Source organism: Oryzias latipes, chromosome 23, assembly GCF_053564925.1.
Source record: "Oryzias latipes strain Hd-rR chromosome 23, Olatipes_Hd-rR_3.1".
Classification (NCBI taxonomy): Eukaryota; Metazoa; Chordata; class Actinopteri; order Beloniformes; family Adrianichthyidae; genus Oryzias; species Oryzias latipes.
Window position 1 is genome coordinate 642,854 of NC_136259.1, and position 23,184 is coordinate 666,037.

The 23,184-nt window shown below is 44.3% G+C and overlaps 1 protein-coding gene across 1 annotated transcript in view; it reads right to left on the reverse strand.

Annotated features, from left to right (window-relative positions):
- Positions 1-324: 324 nt before the first annotated feature.
- The window catches only part of abcd2 (ATP-binding cassette, sub-family D (ALD), member 2), a 28,948-nt gene continuing 6,088 nt past the window's right edge, over positions 325-23,184 (reverse strand). Inside the window, exons 4-10 of the mRNA XM_004082836.5 lie at positions 18,930-19,092; positions 17,926-18,020; positions 8,068-8,213; positions 4,250-4,395; positions 2,342-2,426; positions 1,299-1,424; positions 325-1,218 (exon numbers count right to left, since the gene is read on the reverse strand). Coding sequence (XP_004082884.1) covers positions 1,014-1,218; positions 1,299-1,424; positions 2,342-2,426; positions 4,250-4,395; positions 8,068-8,213; positions 17,926-18,020; positions 18,930-19,092 — 966 coding nt within the window. The 3' untranslated portion in view covers positions 325-1,013. The remainder of the gene's footprint in view (positions 1,219-1,298; positions 1,425-2,341; positions 2,427-4,249; positions 4,396-8,067; positions 8,214-17,925; positions 18,021-18,929; positions 19,093-23,184) is intronic.

Consider the following 23,184-nt stretch of genomic DNA (forward strand, 5'->3'; position numbering starts at 1 on the left):
GTCTTCCACATCTCTGACATGCTTCAGTCTCTCTTCAGTGACGGTGTCGGATTTATAATCAAATGTAATAATAACCCACTGGCTTGTGCCTTCGTTGTTGCTGTTTAACATTGTTTTGTATTGAATTGTTACATTCAATAAAGTTTGAAAAAAAAAAAAGTAGTGAGCGCGTGCCGCGTGGTGCTCGGCAGTGAAAGCCGCGCGGGAGCAGGCGGGAGAGAAGGAGAAGTGATCAAAGGTTTCCCATAGAAACCCTTGAAGTCTGAACACAGGACTAGCAGAAAAAGTGAATTATAAAGACGAGGTAAATCTACACGTTTTCGCAAAATTTACTTTATTGAAAAAGGTGAAGAATATATAAACCGTTAGATATTTTAGTGGCCCGAGCGGACAAGTGAAAAGTAAAGTCTTGTGGTCCGCACTGCTCGAAAAACAGGACCGGGCCAGCGGACAAATGGCTATGTCGAGCCCTGCAAAGTGTAGTCTCGAAGACGTTTTCTCATTTTTCTGGAAACAAGTACCGACTTTCTAGAGATCAGCAGGCCGAGCGTGGACGCGTCCTCCGCCTGCTCGCCTCACGTTTGCACATACGTGTCCGGCCCCCACCATAACCCAGAATGCAGCAGGTGGGGGCCGGGGCCACTGAGCGTTGTAATAATAAACCACGGAGAGTCTGCATCTGAGCCGGTGTGGCAGAGGGAACACGCCAGATCTACACAAAAGCACATCCTAACAACAACCAGTTATCCAGAGGGAAACAGGAACGCACTGGAATACTGCTCTGGAAACCCGAGTGGCTCCACATTCGTGTCCTCGTTCAGCAGCAGAGTCAAGTGCCAGATCTGAACTGACCAGCTCTACGCTTTGACTGCTGAGGATTTTCCAACAGGAATCAGGAAAATGAGGAAACGCTAAGAACAGAAGACAAAAGCAGCTTTGCTACTTGGATGGAGAGCAAAGGAAAACCCACACACGAAAGACGGCCTTCTTCTTCTTTCGTCGGGGGGGGGGGCTCACTCCTCCGCCGTCTTGAGGACGGAGTCGTCTCCCAGGATCTTGCACAGCTCGTTGAGGCGAAGCTGCATCTCAGGAATGCCGGCCAGCTGGGCCTCCAGCCGCTGCTTCTCCTCCGTCAGGGAGAGGCGCGTGGCCGAGTCCAGCTGCTCGAAGCGCCAGCCGCCCACGCCGTCGAACTGCAGCAGGTGGGTGTGGTACTTCCTTCAAGGAAAGACAGCGCTTTGAGAAAACACCTGAAAGGAGAGCAGGACTCTCACGGGTGTCAATCAGGACCCACTGACCACAGGGAGGGCCGGTGAGTGATGGACAGCAACGAGATGCCCGTGTCCTTGGCGGCCTGGAAGATCTTTCCCTCCACGTCGATGCTCACGGCGCTGGTACACTCGTCCAGCAGGGCGTACTTGGGCCTGACGGACAGGAAGACATTTCAGTCGAGTTCAGGACAGAAAGGTCAGACGTAAAGGATGAGGACAGAATCCGTTCAGCCGTGTTTCATTCTGCTACCTTTATCCGGGTTTTATTTGGGGGGGAGGGGTCAAATGCTTCATTTTCATCTATAAGTTTTGTGGTGGTGAAAACCTGTTGACTTGCCTGAACGCCTCCTTACCTTCCCAGCGCACGCAGGACGCCGCCCTGCTGCTCCGCCCACAACGCCACAGCTGCTTTCTATGAGTTAACCATTCTTATTTAGGATAACGGGTAACGGGAGGGCCGATCTATCGGACATTTAACCGTGGAGTGAGGAATGTCATCATGCTTTATGGCAGGGCTTCTCAAAGTTTTGTAGCAGAGGGCCAAATTAAGAACTCGCCATTAGACTGGGGGACAATTTTGGTGAAAAAAAAGCTGATAAACAGAAAAAGTAGATTTTATTAACTTGTGTCATTTTTACAGTTACCCAGGCCCTCCAGATGTTTTCCAGAGGTTGCTGTCCAGATCTTCTACTCGTCTAGTAATAATCATTTGACAGACAGATGGACAACAGCTACTTTCAGCATCCGTTCTTTTTATAAACTCCCCACCAGAACCACAACGTAGCTACTAGCTTCTGTCTCAGCTTCACTGGATTTATGAAAAATGTTAGTAGAGCCAAGTGCAATTTGCCTAATAACCACTAAAAGTAAAAAAAAGTGACTAATCTAACAATTATTCTGGAACTTGACTGTTGATTTCTGTGATGGTTTAGCAAATTGAAAACTGCTTCCATGAAATCGTTTTGTTTGACCTCTGTGACCTCTGTGAGGAGGGTCAGCAACACACATTTTTTCCTAAATGATGTGAGTTGATTGCAACGGCACAGATCCACAAGGCTGTCAGGCCGTACCTGTGGTAGAACATCCGGGCCATCCCCATCCTCTGCTTCTCGCCTCCAGACAGCACGTCTTTCCAGTCCAGCTCAGCATCCCAGCCTGGACAAAGGACGGTATTACAAAGGCTTCTCCTTTATGACACACACTTGCTTTATGGACACATCATCTGCAGGGCAATTTACCTAGAGCAGTTGTTTCCCAACCCAGGTCCCTGGTCCCTGTTTAGACACACCTGACTTTCATGACTGTCATTGTCTGCTTCTGCAGAGGATCACTTGCATCAGGTGTGCATAGGCCGGCCAACATGGGAACCATGCAGGAAGGTGAGCCGCCAGGACCAGGGTGGGGAAACACCCATTACTCCAAACCAAAGTGGTCCAAACCAACTCAGGACGTAGTGTTACCCCAACTTCTGTTAGAGGCATTTCCTGAATCTGCTTCAAACCCTTCCGGTTATGGCTCTGAATGTCATCATATCTCAATTATCTTCTTGCTTTTCCAGCTTTGGGTCTCAGGACCACAATGTCAAGCTAAGTTTGCATCGATCGCCATCGATCGTCAGGGCCGTCCAGTCTCATGTACTGAAGAGACTAGAGGTGGGGCGGGGCGAGCGACAGGCGCGGCGTGGCCGTTTGGCACCAGTGGGTTTGGTTTCGGGCATCGTGTCCAGAATTCCAGTGGCTGACCTTTGGAGAAGAGTTTGTGTCAGGGTCTAGGATTCGCCCCATGATGTAATCAGTGGGTGGAGTCCACAACCAGGATGGGGGAGAATCTGACGGTTCTCTTCCTGAACTTTATGGTATTCTTCTCACTTCTATCAAGGTCAAGGCAATGAGTAAAAAGTGAGTTGTTCCGTCCTTGCACTGCTGCTGGTCAGCCAGTCTTGAAATGGGTCACAGATGCGGACGCCCGGCTGAAAGCAGCTGTCATTCAGATGAAGCTCCTCCCACAGTAGACTGGACCTCCCCGCACTGAGAGGGTCTCTGAAGGATCGCGTGCACCCAGACCGCATTACTGGTACTTTAGTACAGTTCTTAAAGATAAGTAAACAGGGTCTATCAACATCATGTGTGTCTCCCAAGCTTTGACTGTAAATGGGACATAAAATCAATTCTTTCATGTAGCCATGAGGCTAAAAACAATAGCTCCTCCCACTCGCGGCGGGAACATCAAGACATGTTTGGACAGGAGTTGAGCAGCGAATCTGAAAGAGAGGCGGTGGAGGCAAATCTGAATGTGGATTGTGTTGGTGTGAAGGCAGGATGCCGAACAGAAACCTTCTCAGAGGAAACATCTCACCGTGACGCCATCAAGGAAGCATTTCTATCAGCTGTCCAAACCTTTTGGGCTGAATCTGTTCAATAGTAGAAGCTTTTGAGTGTTGGGAACCCTATGAAGGAAGCTAGATTTATTTAAATCTGTGCCTTTCTGAGGATGCAACACTAATCCTTCCATCAGTCTAAGTTTCCATCTTTCCCTAACTATCTTTTCCAGTGAGGGAGTAACTCTGACCTCTCCAAACCCCATGACTAAGTGTTAGAGTGGAAAGCTACAGCGTCCATAAGAGCAGTTTGTTCTGTGTCTTTGGCTCATAGCTGGGACTCTCAGCAGACTTTAACCACTAAGATCTGTGCTGCTTTTACATAAGTCCATTTATTTCTGCAAGCACTTTTTCCCACTGTTCCCACAATGCATCTACTCATGCACTAAATCCTCTTTCAGCATTAAGATGTCTACAGTAGTCGGCCTGCAACAATAGTCTCATTTGTTGGGCTGCCTGTCAGTCACACGGTTCAGTTTAGGGATTCCAACACACAACCTCATTTGTTTGATCTCCGACACGAGAGCAGCAGCTCCTTATAGACTGTAACCAAAATCTTTGTTTGGAAACCACACTTCACTCATTCTGACCAAACACCCACCTCCTTCTCTGGTGACGATGTGATTCAGGTTGACTATGTCCAAAATGGCCTCCAGGTCCTTGTCGCCGAGTCCTCTGGCAGACATGTCCTCGGCGGTGTCCGGGTAGATCACCTGGTCCCTCAGGGAGCCCATGGACATGTATGGCCTGGTGGGACACGCATGTCATCAAGGATTGGTACATGAAAGAACCTAGGGAAAGACCGGGATTGTTGTCTTGACGCGTCGTGGCATGACGTTGTCATGGAAACGAGGGGGGCCTATCATCCTGGACATAAAAGATTCATGGCTCTGCAGGAGGGAGGGGGTCACGGCCGTTCCTCTGACGAAGCGTGGATACAGTTACAGATGGGGGAGTACCACCCCAGCATGGGGCTGCACCATGTCACTCTGGGGGAGGTAGTTGGTTTTAATAGAACCGCGTCATCAGCATGTGTGCAGTCTTAAAGAACCACAATGAAAACTGGGATTTTGGTATTTGGAACAGGTTCTTCTGCTACTTTTTTGATGTTTTTTTTTCTATATCTTGATGTGAATCAGCAGCTTTTTGAACAAGATGGTATGTGTTACGTAGAAAATACGCTGGGCGGGGCACAAGCTTCCTGCTCTGCTCCATTCTGATGCATCCACCTGTAGACCGGATCCATGAGCGTCTGTCCTCGTCCCAGCTGGCATCTGGCTCAAAACTGTTGGGCTACTTGGCTGCAATATTGCTCGCCATTTTAGTTGCATCGCTAACGTTAGGCCGGGGGTGTGAGGGGCTGTAAGCTAGCAGTATAGAGAGATAGCTCAGACATGGTGGGGCTGCGTTAACACGACCCAACGGCCTCACTTACAACTCAGGGGGGAAATTCTAACAAACCACTTTCTGGAAAATGACACCTTTTTTTTAATTTGGGCTAAAAACAGCATCATCATAATTAAGAAGCTTTATTGCTACAGCACTGTCTCTTTAAGTGCTTCACAATACAAGGAAGACTGAAGAAAGTTTAAAATTAGGCAAATTAAGAACAACATTAATAATAGTGTAAAATGACAACAAGCAGTCAGCCATAAAATACATCAAAGATAAATAGGAATGTGATAAAAACAAATAAAATACAACTTCTCCATGTTAAAAAGACTTCAACCAGTCATGAACGCTGACTGATGTTCTAGTGGAGACAGTAGGACCGTATGGTCAAAAGCTGCTGTCAAGTCCAACAGCACCACGGCGACGTCACTGAGGACCTTCAGCAGGCCGGACTCTGTGCTGTGCCGCGATCTAAAACCTGACTGAAACTTCCCAAAAAGAAAATTGCTTCTAAAAAGGACTGCAACTGCTAAAAAGCGACTTTTTCCAACAACTTAGATAAAAAGATAAATGTGGAAACGGGTTTAAAATGAGATAAAATGAGGCTTTTAAGAAGAGGCTTAACCAGTGCATGTTTAAAAGCAGACAGGATAACCCCAGAGCTTGAAGAAGTGGTAATAAAATCAAAAGTCCAGGCCTTACAGGCCGGAACTTGCGAAAACTTTGCGAAACTTTTTTTTTTTACTAGGGGGGGCCTTGCAAAAAAATCTACCGTAATTTCCGGACTATAAGCCGCTACTTTTGTCATGCGCGCACAGCCCTGCGGCTTACACACTGACGCGGCTAATTTGTGGATTTATTTGGCAGCCGCCTTGATGCACTTTCTGTCTTAGAGCAGAGGTTGAATGCGTTATCCAACTCCAAGGGACAAGCCATTTATTTTCAACACACCCCTAAGCAGCCAAACAGCATGGACCTGACTTCAGGTCTTAGACACTTCAGTCATGGTTCAACAAAAAGAAACACGCATGCCCGGCCGCATCCCACAATCCTTTGGTGCCTTTAGACCCAACGTGCACGTGATCACCACTACAATATGATGCAGCTTTCAAGTTAAAAGCAGCGTGAAAAAATCCACCAACGGGTTTGGAAAAGCCGGTCAGCTGCGTGACGGAGAGAACAGCGCAACTCAGGAGTGGATTTACCTCAGAGTCACAGTGACACTAACCCATATATTAGCAGCTCCGTAATATACGAGATGATCTTCTAAGCGTGCTTTTATTAGGGTTATTATGAAGCGCCTGTTCGCTCATTTTATCTTTAATCTGTGTGGTCAGTGCTTTTTTGTGGCAGAATGAAGCCGGAAGAACGGTTAGGTGAAGACTAACAGGCGCTAACAACATTTAGCCTGGATGAACATGAATCCATGCGGGAAAAACTGCAATCTGCAGCTTGGCTGAATGTAAATATGTGGGAATAACATCAGCCTTTATTTTGTCAGGACACGACTGGAAACACAAATCCATGTGATTGTTTGAACAGTTTCTAAGGACTGAGCGGAATTTTACTTTGAAAAGCTCACACCGCCCCAAAGCCGCCGTGTGAGCTGGAGACATGTTCTCCTGCTGCTCGTTCACATAGAGCTGCGGGACAGATGGCAGTCTGAAGGCTCCCACACGTAACAACGCATCCTCTCTCGCCCCTCATCCACAAAACGTACAGTATTAAGTCGGATTGCTCTGCACGGACACGATTCGCTCCGTCCACCGGCAGCCGCGCGCAGCGATCGGGCGCAATGGGGATGAAGCGCTACTCTCTGGAGCCGCCCTCGCGAGGCGTGTCGGAGAAGATAGGAAGGGAAGACAAGGAGCCCGCGGGGCGAGGGCGGAGCGCAGAGGCGTCCGCGGAGCAACAGTGTGCCACTGTTGTGGAAGGAAACTTCTGGCGCACGTGCGCGCGTATCGCGCTTTTCAGTCGCCGCTGCTTAATTTTACTGGTGTGTTTTTTTAACCAGCCCTGTTACTACCATAATGCTGCCGCGGCACAAACGGAAGGAGAGCTGCCCCCCCCCCCACATCTCCCCTCCATCCACCGCTGCTCCTTGCTCATTCTTTAAACACTGACAACAGTGTGCCGACCTAGGGATTAGCCCCGCCTTAAGCCCCTAAGACTCATGGGAAATGGGGAATCGCAGGTGTAAATTTCCTCATCATAACTGAGGGATGTAATGTTGATTATTTGGTTACTGTTTGTAATTTTATGTATGATACCTCTATTGTCAATAAGTAAAAAAAAAAAAAAAAAACTGAGGAACTTGTGAACAGAAGTGAGGTGCATGCTGTTTGGCAGATGAGCTGATGCTATCTGACTCCTCCCACAGTGAGGTTTAAAGCTGCATCCAGTCTGTGAGTCAGGACATGCTTTGTCAGGCTGGCCGTGTTGCTTAATGCATGTGGTTTGTACGCTGATGCGGCTTATGTATGTTAGAAAGAAGCTTAATACGTGACAATGAGTGGGTGCGGCTTGTGATCGGGTGCGCTCTATGACCCGGAAATTACAGTAATTGAGAAGCACTCCTCTGTGTTAATCTGAATGTGTGGAGTTATGCGGCCCTTCAATGGACTAGCAAAGCCTTTGCCTAACAGTAGCTGACTTCTAAAGTTGTCACACCATATTGTGATCAGGTAAAGTTCTGACAGGTGAACAGCCCATAAAGCCTCATTGGTTTCTGCATTGCACCTTGTAGGATATAACGTTAGCATTTGGACAGAGCAAAAACAGACACATTTTGCTTTGTACTGCCAGCAAACAGCTGCCTTCTATTAACCAAAGCTTAAACCAAATTTTCTGATGCAACAGAAGAGAATTTCACTTGTAAAGCAGCTAATCCACATCGTCTAGGTGGTATATATTTCACTCCATGCAGAGTTTTTTTACACGGGTCTTGATACTTAATAATCTGAAGATCCAACCCTGTGTGTGTATCTGCTGTTGTGCAGTAACACATCACTGCAGGACTGTTTGTACCTCTGAGGGATGTAAAACATGTGCTGTGGAGAAGGTTTGTGCAGTCGGCCTCCGTAGACGGGCCACAAGCCACTCAGGATCCGGAACAGGGAGCTTTTTCCACAGCCGTTGGGCCCAGTGATCAAGAGATGCATCCCTTCCTCCACCTGTGAGGACGAGACAAATGATTCACACCAGCTGATTACATGGCGCCATGACAAGGTTGGACGTGGAACTTGAAGGAGACCATCAAGTTGTGTGTTGATGCCTTAAACCACAGATGACCATCTAGAGCAGGGGGGCTTTGTGGGTAGATCACAGGCCATCAGAGATAAACAACCAGAAAAAATACAAATAGATTTTTTTAAATCCGTCAGCGAATCATCATCTTTGCCATGAATTACGTGACTTGATTGACATGCAGAACATCCCGTGATCCATAGGTCACTGCACGCGCGTGTTTAAATACGCCGAGCGCCGCTGTGCGCCTAGTGCCCCGGTGGAGGACCAGGCACTCTGGCCTGCAGGAGGGGTTATTGAAGCCCGGGTCGCCCTGCGTGCGTCCTCTAACAGGAACAAGACGGAGACGCCCCGTCTGACCCAGCCGTCCCGCCACGGCGCCTGCTGCCGGCTCCACAGTTCCCGCCTGGAGGATCCCAGCCCACCAAAGCAGCAGTGTTTTGCTGAAGTCTGCGCCTCTGGAGCCACGGAGAAGGGGACGCCCTTTGTTCAGCTGTGGTTAAGCCAGGCTCGCTTTACAAATGTCATGCCCCGCCCCCCCATTACATGATTTACAGCAGAGCAGAAAAACGATCGTTGCTGCTTTCTGTGTCCATAAGAAAACACCTCATTTGTTTTAATTATAGATTAATACAAAAATATATGAATACACACAACAGATATCTCCTCACAAAGATTTGTGTACTCTTACTGAGTAGTTTTTGAATTGTTAGTACATAAACATAGTATTTAGATTTTAAATTCTTAATTCCTAGTACAGTACATGATCATATTGTTTCTGGGGGGCTCGCCTCACACCAACTTGGTTTGTATCCCACTATTTTGTGTGGAGTTTGCGTGTTCTCCTCGTGTGTGTGCGTCTTCTCTGGACGCTGGTTTCATTCCACGGTCCATCCTTCATACGTCAATCAATAATATCTAATTTCCCCTTTTGACCAACTTAATATTTAAGAGTCTCATGTGTCATTTTGCACAAGTTAATGTGTCTATTTATGGAGTAACAATGTATGTGAATGTATGTATATCTGATATATCCCTGTATAGATATACATTTCTGTTGTCTGTCTTGTTTAGTTTCATTTTTGTTTTGATTGTTTGAAATACGCCATTTTCAAATCCAAATCAAGGTGTGCGGCTCTGCAATGGACTGGCGAGGGGTTCAGGGTGTACCCCACCTCCACCCAACAGTAGAAGGGACAGGCTCCAGCAACCCTAATGGCTCCAACAGGCAGTATTTTGATCCGTTCACACAGTGTTACTCTGAAAACCTGCTCTCTGACCACCAGCACCTCCCAACCCCCAAAAACGAGCGGGTTCTCACGAGCTAACATCGACTAGTAAGACCCGCCCCTTCCAGGAAGAGTCTGTGCTGCCAGCACCGCCCCCAGGCTAACAGACACACCAACTTTCTCTGGGGAGCTGGTGGCGTTTGGCAAAAACCTTTTGCTTTTCTATGCACAATATGCACATCCATCTTTGTAAACTTTTGTTTTTGGGGGCAAAACGCAGACAGGCTGCCAAGGCCGGATTTAGGATGACGTCATGAAATGGGCGCCACCCTCACGGAGAGAAAGGCGGAGCCTCAGAAAACGAGTCATCTTACTTCCAGGTTTGAAAAATAACTCAGGAAAATGACAAATATTTAATAAAAATGTGTGTTCCAAAGGTAAGATATTATCAGAAACATGGATATTGTTTACTATGAAAGGCTTACTAATAGCTTGGCATATGACCTTTAAATTATTTAGCCAAATTTCGGGTTTGACTTCATCTACACAAACATTTAAAGTTCTCTTTTGTGTTCACTTCTGTTTTATCACAGCAGTTTCATTGCTCCTGTAGGTTAGTTGAGGTCATTGAGCTCGTTTTCATTAGACAGCATTTTTGCTTTTTAAATTTGAATCCAGGAGTTTTCATTTCCAGGGTTCCAGCGCTGACATCCTGGTGGTTACCCGGATCAGGTGCGTTTGCCATTTAAGAGGCTAAAACGGCAGGTTAGTTGGTAAATATGTAGGAAAGTGACGTATGGATAACTTCCTTTATAGGCCTTTGACACACCAACAGTGTTGAGTCTTTTCAAAGGAACTGCTTCTCTATTTGCTCTGTGCAGTTCATAGCCTATGTTTCCATTTTATCTAAAACTAAGAGTTGGGTTCTCCATTTGGGTTTCCTGCACCTTGACTTTAGCAAAAATAAACTATATTATTAAATTACATCACCGTGATCTAAGTGTGAAATACAATGCCACTTTAGAGATTGTTACGCTTTACTTCCACAGGTTTTCCAAACTCCTAACCTTTAACTCATGAGATGTTGCCGGTGAAAGCTGAAAAACGTGCTCTTTGACCTACCGTAACTCTCTGACCGTTTATGGGATCAATGTGAATCAGCCGATTCTGATGTAGAGAAAAGTGCAACACATTACTGCTGCACAGTGTTGCATTTCGGAGCAACACTAGTGTTAGCAACACTAACAACAGAATCCTTTAGAGTGCCATTAACTGCGTGAATAGAAGAGTTAAGGAAGTTCGTAGCATGTCAAAGGGTTAAGACTTCAGTGTAATTCAAGAGAAATGTGTCCATTTTGAACACAGCAACACTATGAGAAACGGAATGACGTTTGAACATCAATAACGAGTCTTCTGTAAAGAATTACCGTAACTTGCACAACACTACTTACGGTAGCTAGTCCTCCAACATAAAACATTACATTCCTACACAGTTGAACACAGGAATTCTTCAGAGACTCTTGTTCCAATAACTGTAGTTTAGAATCTTCTTCATGCTTTTAGCGTATGGTTTTCACACTGGACTGTCACATGTACGCATGTTGGTACTTCCATGTTTTGAAAAGGATGCTTTCCAGACATCCCTCCCTAATCTGAGTCCCTGATTGATCAAAGTTCAACTGGTTTAACATTCAGTTCAATGGCTGCACGTTTTGCATGTAAAGTCCAAATGCAAGGTTTACTCCGCTAGGTGTCATAAATATGCATTTAGCTGCTGGTGCTCACACAGCGGACAAGCTAAGAGTGGCAGGTGTCTTCTTTTGCTTTTTTTACTGTTTACTAGCGTTTGTCTGCCACCTACAATTGGTAGAGGCTGCAAAGTCAAAGGGTTGAAAATCCCGTAAATCTTCATCCAGGCTTTTTCCTTCACAGCAGTATTTCTATAAATGTATGTCTTGGCTTCATATGACTCCAGGCGGACACAAACAGCAACTATTAGATTCTGCACTGTGATCTATTTTTTAACAGTTGTACCTCCGTGTTCTGAAAAGGATACTAACTACACACCACTACCAAAGCAGACTCCCTTACTGGTCATGGTTCAGCGTTTTCACAATTTTGAAGTCAACTGATTGAACTTCCAGTGTGCGGTCAATGAATGCCTGATTGGTAATTAAAGCCCGAGACTGGACTTAGAAACTTGCATCATGACGTGTGGATGGAAGAGTTCTGGACACGGAAGCCTCAAATAAGGGTTTATGTGTTTTGCATAGACTTTTCATTGGAGGTGGACACCTAAACACAAGTCGACGCGGCCGGTGTGTAAATACCTAAAGACAAACTTTAACACCTAAGTAAAAGGCGCATATAGTAGATATATATAGATATATATAGTACATATAGAACATAGTATAGGGATTTACCAGAGCCCATTATGCTTCTGATAACACACTATTGTCCTAAGACGGGCTTATAAACCTATAAGTTATGCTGCAATCTATACGACCATTTCAATTCAAGATCTAACTTTGACTTCAACCAGAACACTAAAAGGGCCTTTGGTTCACGTCAACAAGATTTCCTCCTTTTTAGTGTCGGTTTGTATCATTTTAGTGTCATTCTTTATTAGTTTGACTTGTTTCACTGTCAAGTGGGGAAATAGCTTCAATGGTTCACAATAAATGTTCAGTACAGTGATCCCTCGCTTTAACGCGGCTTACTTTTCACGGTTTCGCTACTTCACGGATTTGCATCGTGCATTGTGTCCTGCATTCTGATTGGCTAAAAAGTCCCTCCGCTTCTTCTCTACCTGTGCGTCAATAACGTTGCAGTTGAATATGGACACGTACGTAAAACAGCTTGCCAAATTTACAACACGTACGTACAAATCATCTTGAAATTTGGAGTTTCTCTAAAACCCATAGAAAAAAGAGCGACAACAACTGCCTATCACTGTGTTCTTCTCCTGAACAAACACAGCTGCACCGCGGGCTTCAAAAGAAGAAAACACTGCAGAGCGGAGTCAGGATGCAGCGGCTCAGTCTGAAGAGCAGTGAAATACACCTGAGTCACTATTTGTCCCACTGTACTGTATAATCATTTTAAATTTTCTCCTGTTTAATCCAGTTACTCGGTTCACGGTGGGCGGGGCTAATCTCTGCAATTTGAAGCCTTCTGTTCAAATTGATGATTCAAATTATTATTTGACAGTACAGTACAGAAGTTATACTTTTATTTGTGAAACAAATGCTTGAGCCTGTAAAATGGTTTGTTCTTTCTTTTCGATGTATAATAGAGTATTTAATTGTATAATAATTGTAAGAAGAAATACAGGTTTCTTCTTCACGGAGTTTGCCTATCACGGGTTCTTTTTGGAACGTAACCCCTGTGAAAAACAAGGGTTTACTGTAAACCATTTGTAGTAAACTCCATTTCAGATTTCAAAGTGTTTGGTCTACAATGACCTGAAGCAGGCGTTTCTAATTAGTCCTTTGATAGATTACCATCTCAACTTTCTGTTTTTCCCGGTTTTTCATCTTTTCAAAATGATTTTTTTGTATTTTTTTAATGTTTAATGTACTTGTTTCTTAAATTAATAAAAGTTCGCTTTTCACAAAAGTACACACATGTGTTTGAAAGTGACTCGTTTTTTCAGCAGGGAAGCTTTTATCTCTCAAATCTTCTGACCGGAACAAATGTGTTTGTTCTTTGCCGTTTCTTTAAGGACTTGTTGACTTGTTAAGGAGATGTTATTTAAGGTTTTCAATCTGACAACAACTTGATTCTTTTACACCTCAAAGGGTGTCCATAATGTTGTAATCTCTTGTTGTTCTTAGACATCTGTTTTTATGGTGGTTTTGGTGAGCATACAAAACAATCCCTGTGATGTCTCAATGGCAGCGATGCACGCCATGTCAGCATGTTTTCCTGTTATCTGTCCCAGTCTGCTGGGCTGACATTGACCCTCCGCTCGGCTTTTCTGCACAAAGGTCTGTTCCAATGAGCTGATGTTTGACATTGATAAGCAGCGTCTTCCTGTTACAGACATGATACCTTACACAAGCCTGAGATCAAACCAAACATTGCATTCATTTGAAGCTCAGGAAGTCCAGGCGTGTGTGGAATTATTAGCAATGAAATCAAGCTAACCAGATGCAAACAGCAGACATGCAACCTCTCTTCATGTTTGAGTGGAAGATAATCTGCTATAGATGGTAGATTTTAGATGGTTAACACAAACACTCTGGATCCCAGCTGCTGATGAGAGAAACTCAACATCACCTTCCTAACAGGAAGTTGCTCACCTTTCGGCATATCCCTCCAGGCGTCGCTACAGCAAATCAGCTTTCACTGATTGGCACACGTGGTTTGGCAGAGGTTTTAATGCCGGATGTCCTTCTGATACGGGAAGACCCGGACTTGGGCCCCAGGACCATTAGGGAATTTTCTAAAATGCTAATAGATATGGCATAAACCATTCTCTGCTACTAACTACTCAGTGCAGAGTAGAGTCTTCCCCATTTTCTGACCAAATCTACAATTCCAGAGTCCAGTCCCACGGAAATTTCCCAGAAGTCTCTAGGAAAAACTAGTCTGCATCCATGTTCACTGGATTCATGTATATAGACCAGCATGCATTGCATTTCAACGATTTGTCATTTGAATACAGAGAATGTGTTTAAATGTATTCTTCATAAATCATCCAGGTTTTCATCATCAGGACCCCATAAATAATAAATAATCATAAATGATTAAAAGGTTCATATTTATTAGGTTTTTACCTGGGGAAATTGGTGATGTCATATATGTCATTACAAAAAAAGAAGAGTAATGAGCGCCTGTCTGAATTAAATCGAGGGAACTGGATAGTCTCACACTATCTAGTCTAATAGGAAGTAGTGAGGACATTTGGACACAGCCTCTATCTCATAGGAAGTAGTGAGGACATTTGGACATAGCCTCTATCTTATAGGAAATAGTGAGGACATTTGGACATAGCCTCTATCTTATAGGGAGTAGTGAGGACATTTGGACATAGCCTCTATCTTATAGGGAGTAGTGAGGACATTTGGACACAGCCTCTATTTTATAGGGAGTAGTGAGGACATTTGGACATAGCCTCTATTTTATAGGGAGTAGTGAGGACATTTGGACACAGCCTCTATCTTATAAGAAGTAGTGAGGACATTTGGACATAGCCGCTATCTTATAGGAAATAGTGAGGGCATTTGGACATAGCCTCTATCTTATAGGAAATAGTGAGGACATTTGGACATAGCCCCTATCTTATAGGGAGTAGTGAGGACATTTGGACACAGCCTCCATCTTATAAGAAGTAGTGAGGACATTTGGACATAGCCTCTGTCTTATAGAGTATAGTGAGGACATTTGGACACAGCCTCCATCTTATGGAGAATAGTGAGGACATTTAAACACAGCCTCCATCTTATAGAGTATAGTGAGGACATTTGGACACAGCCTCTATCTTATAGGAAATAGTGAGGACATTTGGACATAGCCTCTATCTTATAGGGAGTAGTGAGGACATTTGGACACAGCCTCTATCTTATAAGAAGTAGTGAGGACATTTGGACATAGCCTCTATCTTATAGGAAATAGTGAGGACATTTGGACATAGCCTCTATCTTATAGGAAATAGTGAGGACATTTGGACATAGCCTCTATCTTATAGGAAATAGTGAGGAGATTTGGACACAGCCTCTATCTTATAAGAAGTAGTGAGGACATTTGGACATAGCCTCTGTCTTATAGAGTATAGTGAGGACATTTGGACACAGCCTCCATCTTATAGAGAATAGTGAGGACATTTGGACATAGCCTCTGTCTTATAGAGTATAGTGAGGACATTTGGACACAGCCTCCATCTTATAGAGTATAGTCAGGACATTTGGACACAGCCTCCATCTTATAGAGTATAGTGAGGACATTTGGACACAGCCTCTATCTTATAAGAAGTAGTGAGGACATTTGGACATAGCCTCCGTCTTATAGAGTATAGTGAGGACATTTGGACACAGCCTCCATTTTATAGAGTATAGTGAGGACATTTGGACACAGCCTCTATCTTATAAGAAGTAGTGAGGACATTTGGACACAGCCTCCATCTTATAGAGTATAGTGAGGAACATTTGGACACAGCCTCCATCTTATAGAGTATAGTGAGGACATTTGGACACAGCCTCTATCTTATAGAGAATAGTGAGGACATTTGGACATAGCCTCTGTCTTATAGAGTATAGTGAGGACATTTGGACACAGCCTCCATCTTATAGAGTATAGTGAGGACATTTGGACACAGCCTCTATCTTATAAGAAGTAGTGAGGACATTTGGACATAGCCTCTGTCTTATAGAGTATAGTGAGGACATTTGGACACAGCCTCCATCTTATAGAGTATAGTGAGGACATTTGGACACAGCCTCTATCTTATAGAGAATAGTGAGGACATTTGGACATAGCCTCTGTCTTATAGAGTATAGTGAGGACATTTGGACACAGCCTCCATCTTATAGGGAGTAGTGAAGATTTTTGGACACAGCCTCTATCTTATAGAGAATAGTGAGGACATTTGGACATAGCCTCTGTCTTATAGGGAGTAGTGAGGACATTTGGACACAGCCTCCATCTTATAGGGAGTAGTGAGGACATTTGGACACAGCCTCCATCTTATAGAGTATAGTGAGGACATTTGGACACAGCCTCTATCTTATAGAGAATAGTGAGGACATTTGGACATAGCCTCTGTCTTATAGAGTATAGTGAGGACTTTTGGACACAGCCTCCATCTTATAGGGAGTAGTGAAGATTTTTGGACACAGCCTCCATCTTATGGAGTATAGTGAGGACATTTGGACACAGCCTCCATCTTATAGCGAATAGTGAGGACTTTTGGACACAGCCTCCATCTTATAGGGAGTAGTGAGGACATTTGGACATAGCCTCCATCTTATAGAGTATAGTGAGGACATTTGGACATAGCCTCCATCTTATAGGTTATAGTGAGGACATTTGGACACAGCCTCCATCTTATAGAGTATAGTGAGGACATTTGGACACAGCCTCCATCTTATAGAGAATAGTGAGGACATTTAGACATAGCCTCCATCTTATAGATTATAGTGAGGACATTTGGACACAGCCTCCATCTTATGGAGTATAGTGAGGACATTTGGACATAGCCTCCATCTTATAGAGTATAGTGAGGACATTTGGACACAGCCTCTATCTTATAGAGTATAGTGAGGACATTTGGACACAGCCTCTATCTTATAAGAAATAGTGAGGACATTTAGACATAGCCTCCATCTTATAGATTATAGTGAGGACATTTGGACACAGCCTCCATCTTATAGAGTATAGTGAGGACATTTGGACACAGCCTCCATCTTATAGAGAATAGTGAGGACATTTAGACATAGCCTCCATCTTATAGATTATAGTGAGGACATTTGGACACAGCCTCCATCTTATGGAGTATAGTGAGGACATTTGGACATAGCCTCCATCTTATAGAGTATAGTGAGGACATTTAGACACAGCCTCCATCTTATAGAGTATAGTGAGGACATTTGGACATAGCCTCCATCTTATAGAGTATAGTGAGGACATTTGGACACAGCCTCCATCTTATAGAGTATAGTGAGGACATTTGGACACAGCCTCCATCTTATAGAGTATAGTGAGGACATTTGGACACAGCCTCCATCTTATAGAGTATAGTGAGGACATTTGGACACAGCCTCCATCTTATAGAGTATAGTGAGGACATTTGGACATAGCCTCCATCTTATAGAGTATAGTGAGGACATTTGGACACAGCCTCCATCTTATAGAGTATAGTGAGTACATTTGGACACAGCCTCCATCTTATAGGGAGTAGTGAGGACATTTGGACATAGCCTCCATCTTATAGAGAATAGTGAGGACATTTGGACACAGCCTCCATCTTATAGAGTATAGTGAGGACATTTGGACACAGCCTCCATCTTATAGAGAATAGTGAGGACATTTAGACATAGCCTCCATCTTATAGGGAGTAGTGAAGATTTTTGGACAAAGCCTCCATCTTATAGAGTATAGTGAGGACTTTTGGACACAGCCTCCATCTTATAGGGAGTAGTGAGGACATTTGGACATAGCCTCCATCTTATAGAGTATAGTGAGGACATTTGGACAAAGCCTCCATCTTATAGAGTATAGTGAGGACATTTGGACACAGCCTCCATCTTATGGAGTATAGTGAGGACATTTGGACACAGCCTCCATCTTATAGAGTATAGTGAGGACATTTGGACACAGCCTCCATCTTATAGAGAATAGTGAGGACATTTAGACATAGCCTCTATCTTATAGGGTAGTGTTCTAAAGCAAAGAAAGTCAGGAGCAGCACCTTCAGGTTCAGGCAGGACACCACCACGTCTCCGCTCGGCGTGATGATGGGAACGTTCTCACACACAATGCCTTTGTCCACATCAATCACCTCACCTGCAACAGGTGAAGGGAGACAGTCATAAGCATAGCAGTAATCTACATTATTCACTGACTGTGTTTGCTGAAAAACCATAAAGGAATCCCATTCCAGATGAAGTCAGCACAGTTTTATTTTGCTACTGATAAAGCATGAAGACAAACATATTTCAGATATTGTACATTAACAATTCAACAATGCAAAGAATTCAGAACAAAGTTCAAATTAAGTTCCAAAAGTGACAGGCTGGTGACCTGTCTAGGGTGGGCCTTGGCTTCGCCCAACAGTAGCTGGGATAGGCTCCAGCAACTTCACGACTTCAAAAGGAATGAAGCTAAAGGATGGATGGGAGGTTAAAAAACTGGAGAAGATTCTGTCAGTTACTGTGATGATCAAACTGTGGTGAGAATGGAAACAGTTACGGGGACTAATGTGCTCAAATACTACAAGTATCATATATTGAAAACTCGACCATATTCCCACTAAACTGGTCAGAAAGTGCAGTTTGCTTGACAAGTCCTAAATCTAAGACGTTTGTTTTAGAGTTAACAGATGGGTCAAACTTGAAGGACAGTGTGTCTCTACAGATCAGATCAGATCAGATCTGATCTGCACCAACATCACGTTTATAAACCCCTGCTGTGAACACAACAGTGAAATTATGGCTGAAAAAGGCGCTTTAATGCTTGTCGCTGTGGTCTTCATGCAAAAAACTTGCATTCTGTTTTTGAAAAAGACTGTTTTTTGTAATTTGCTCTCTGAGAAACATGTCAATAATATAGGAAGGCCTAATGCACGGATCTGAAGGAAAAGACTATGTAAACAGGATTAGAAGAAACTCAGGATGAACGGGCCCTTAGATTGAAGAAACAATGACCCAAAGATGTTCTCCAGAGTGAGAACATCGTGAACACACAGCAGCATACCCTTTATCTCCAGGGGTCCATCAATGTGCATCTCCGGCCTGTTCTTCTTCTCGGTCCCTGCGGCGTCCGACAGGGACGAGCGCTTGTAAATCCCCTTCTGGACGTCCTCAAACACCACAAACATGTTGTGGACTCGAGCCGTGTAGCCTGCCAGCTCTGTGATCTGTGGCAGCAAACAAACAGGGGTCAGGGGTCATCGTGTGGGACAAGAGGAGAGCATGTTAGTGGGACCAGAGGGGGCATCGACAGTTCTGGTCACAGACAGCAGCTGAATCAAGAAGAACTGGAGTGTAGGGTTGTGCCGATGGATGATACCATCGTCCATCATGATGGGTGACTGACCTCACGATGGAGGGACACCATCGTGATGCCACGCCCCCGCCACACTGTGAGTCAACACTGTCGACACCATAAACCGCGATTACTTATGCAAAATATCTTGATCGGATCAATGGTCGGATTAGACTTCAACCATGTACATGGGCCCAAAAAAATGTTTTCAGATAATAACAAACATTCACATGGGTCACACTTTCAGTCAGAATAAATCATTCAGACATGCGCAGTAGTGTTTGAAATACCAGAAGAGGAAATGAGTTCCACTGAGAGGCTACATACGTAGATATCTGGCAGCTCTGTAATATACGAGATGATTTTCTAAACGTGCTTTTATTAATGTTACGGTTATTATGAAGCACCTGTTCACTCATTTTAATTTTAATCCGTGTGGTCAGTGCTTTTTCTGTGGAAGAACGGTGCTAACAACATTTAGCCTTTGATGAACATAAAATCCATGTAGGAAACGCTGCAATCTGCATCTTGGCTGAACGTAAATATCTGGGAATAACATCAGCCTTTATTTTGTCGGGACACGACTGGAAACACAAATCCAGGTGATTGCTTGAACAGTTTCTAAGGACTGAGCCACATTTCTGCTTGAAGCTCACACACTCACCGCCCCAAAGCCGCTGTGAGCTGACGGTCCGATCTCTGCTCAGACACACTTTTAGACCCGGTTCTCCTGAGTTCGGTAGCTCGTTCCCCTAGAGCTGTGGGGCGGATCACAGTCCTAAGTCTCCCACACATATCGCACACGTAACAAAGCATCCTCCCTTCCCCTCAAACTCAAAGCTGTAAGTCCGCGCTCCGCCGGTCCACTTGACTAATTAAGTGCGGGAGCGGACTACTTTTCTATTTTTTTTTTTTTAAAGTCACTTCCCTCAGTTTATACTGGATCATCACAGATGAGTCATTTGTTGGGAAATAAAATAAATAAAGTAATAAAATAAAATAACAAATACTTAAAAAAAATTGTAATAACGAAAAATTAACACCCCCCCCGACGATATCATCGTCCATCCCGATGGTTTACTGCAAACATCGTCAACTGACAATTTTAGGGACGTCGCCCAACCCTACTGGAGTGTGTAGAGGGCTGCACTGCTAGCTCTATGGGACATTTAGAAAATAGTGCATTAACCACAAAATATCATTAGAAAACGCCACAAAAACAGCTAAACTCCCAGTCTGACCATGGTTTGATCTATTCTAGATGATTATGTTGTATTTAGCCTAAATCAAAAACGCTGTGTCATTGTGGTTTCTGCTGAGCAGCAGAAATTTTGCCTCCGTGTTGTGGGCGGGATCAATGATGCAAAGCAGCCCCGCCCCCTCGAGAGTTCTCCGTTTTTAAACCCCCTCCTGCTAGCTTACAGCCCCTCACACCCCTATCTGGCATTAGCGGAGCAATTAAAACAGCAGCAACATCAGATCCATCCATCCGTCCAGTTTAGTTTTACAGAGGATAGCTAATTAGTACAGCGAACTAATCTGAATACTCTAATGGTAACAGTGAGCAGTAGTAGCTGATGGTTAGCAACGTTGCAGAAAGACTCATAAATAGTGATTTTGATAAAAAATGTTCAAATGTTCCCAAAGCAGCTTCATAAAAATGTCAACGAAACCAAGAATAGAGTGCCTGTGAGCACACGCAGCACGCCATGGCGTGATTGTTCCCTTAGGGGTGATGCGCCCCAAGCCGGCTGTTGACACAGCTCGCCGGCGTTACACAACACTTTCTGAGAATTCAGTCCCTGACTGGGGCAGCACACACGGGACCGTCCCTCATGTTCAACAACCACTGCAGCCTTCACCCTACAGGAACATCCAACACTTCCTCATCTCCTCAGAGATCAGCACACCAGAAAGCTTTACATTGGGCTATAGGACTGACCTGTTTTTAATAGCTCTCATTCAGCTTTGATGTTTTCAGGTCATGATATTAGAAAACACGGTGGACCATGAATGAATTGGTCCAATTCAAGGTAAATAAAAGCAAAAGCAGACAGGGCTGAACAGACATGAACCTTTTCTATGAATGAGAGGAAAATGATCCCTGCAGTTAATAAAACATCTCAGTTTCAATCCCTTCATTCACTAAACGCTGTTTATTGGTTCTTTATTCACACTGAAGCTGCCATCTTTGTCTCAAAAACACCACAAATTCGCCTTTTGGGGTTAAATATTTGCTGCGGCCTGACATTTAGATTATACATTAATTGTGTGCATGGATTTCAGGTAACAATAAAGTAATGGCGGTCATTCCGACATGACCATGTCACCCACCCCCGTTACTCAGGAAGGAACAGAACTTTACATGCTTCACAACAAAAAACATGAAAGAAATTAAGTATGCCAACTAAGGCTACATTCACACTGCAGGGCTTAATGCTCCATTACGGTTTTTTTTAAATATTTGATTTTTTTGCATTTTTGTGATCTCCTGTGTGACCGTGAAATGACCCACAAGTGAGAAGAGTGCGCAGAAGAGTACTCAGCGGTAAACTATGTCACTCGTTTTTTGCGGAAGTAGCTAACATTAGCAATGGATTTCAACAATAGTGTTGTCAACAGCAGAGCTGTTTACATTTATTTTCACAAAGGAGCCAGTACAGTTACAATCTCATTTTAAGAAGGCATTGGAGCCAGGATCGTCTGTAACCACTGTTGTGGAATGGGGATGTGTATGTGCTGGGGCCGCGGGCGCGCGCGTGTGTGTGTGTGTGTGTGTGGGTGTGTGTGTGTAACAGAGAGGAGAGAGCGCGTGCAGCGCAGGAGGGAGTGAGGGGGGCAGAGGAAGTGTGTTGGGGGCGCATTCATGTTGTGTGTTACGGAGGAAGGAGAACGGTAATAAAAGAAGGTTTCCCCCAGAATAAATGCTATTGACTCTTTATTAACCTGCTCTGGAGAATCTGAGGGTCCGGACGGGGAAGTGAACCCCGGAGGACGATCCGCCTTCAGGCCCCCGCGCTTCTGACCACGGTCGGAAAGGGAAAAAAAAAAAAGTCATTGCGGGAAAGGTTCAACACCACGCTCGGGCATTTCGCTGGAAATGTTTTCAAAAATCGGCTGGTTACGATTAGAGCCTGAATAGAGCTGTCACCCCAAATAGTCATCCAATCGGTGACCTGGCTTCCCTTCCACTGACTGGTCTCAGCAGCATCGGCCGCCATGGTTGATGTTTATGTTCTCGTTCCCGCCTACTTCAACGCAGAATTATGACGTTAGTAGCGTATCGATGACGTACGGGTCGGATACATGTGGCCTGGCCGTTCAGACGGCGGTCGCATTTCAAAAGATGGGATACGTATCGGATTCAGGACCACATAGCCAAGTGGCCTGGGTCACAGTTGAAAAGATGGGATCTGTGTCGTTCAGACTGAGAAGATCAGATACAGGTCGCATAGGGGCAAACAAATGGGAATTGGGTCGTTTCTGCCTGCAGTGTCAACGTAGCCTAATAAATATCAAAGAAACTAGGTTCTAGTTTTGGCTAGCTAAAGCCCATGGACTGTTTATGAGAACAGAGTGATGTCATCCTTGGAAAACAGCTCACTTCCTGTTCCAACCAAATTAAGTTAATTCCTTTGCCATTTTTTGTGATAAGGACGCTGCCATGTTGGAGCCAGACAATGCGGGGATTGGTCAATGTTTCTATGGCAACCACATTTACCAACCAGGAATGAGCTTGTTGGAAGACCAAACCCCGACCACTGGCTTGGGAGAATCTGTGTTTGAAATGTTTTAAACATCCGAGGTGTGGGTCCCCACATAGCATCTTTGTTTGAGTCATGCAATTGGTCAGTCCATAACTTGAAATAAAAAACACATTAAAAAAAACCAGGATGAGCAAATACATGTAAGAAAAGGTATCAGACACAAAACGGTTCTTCTGTGACTGAATAACAGCTGTTTA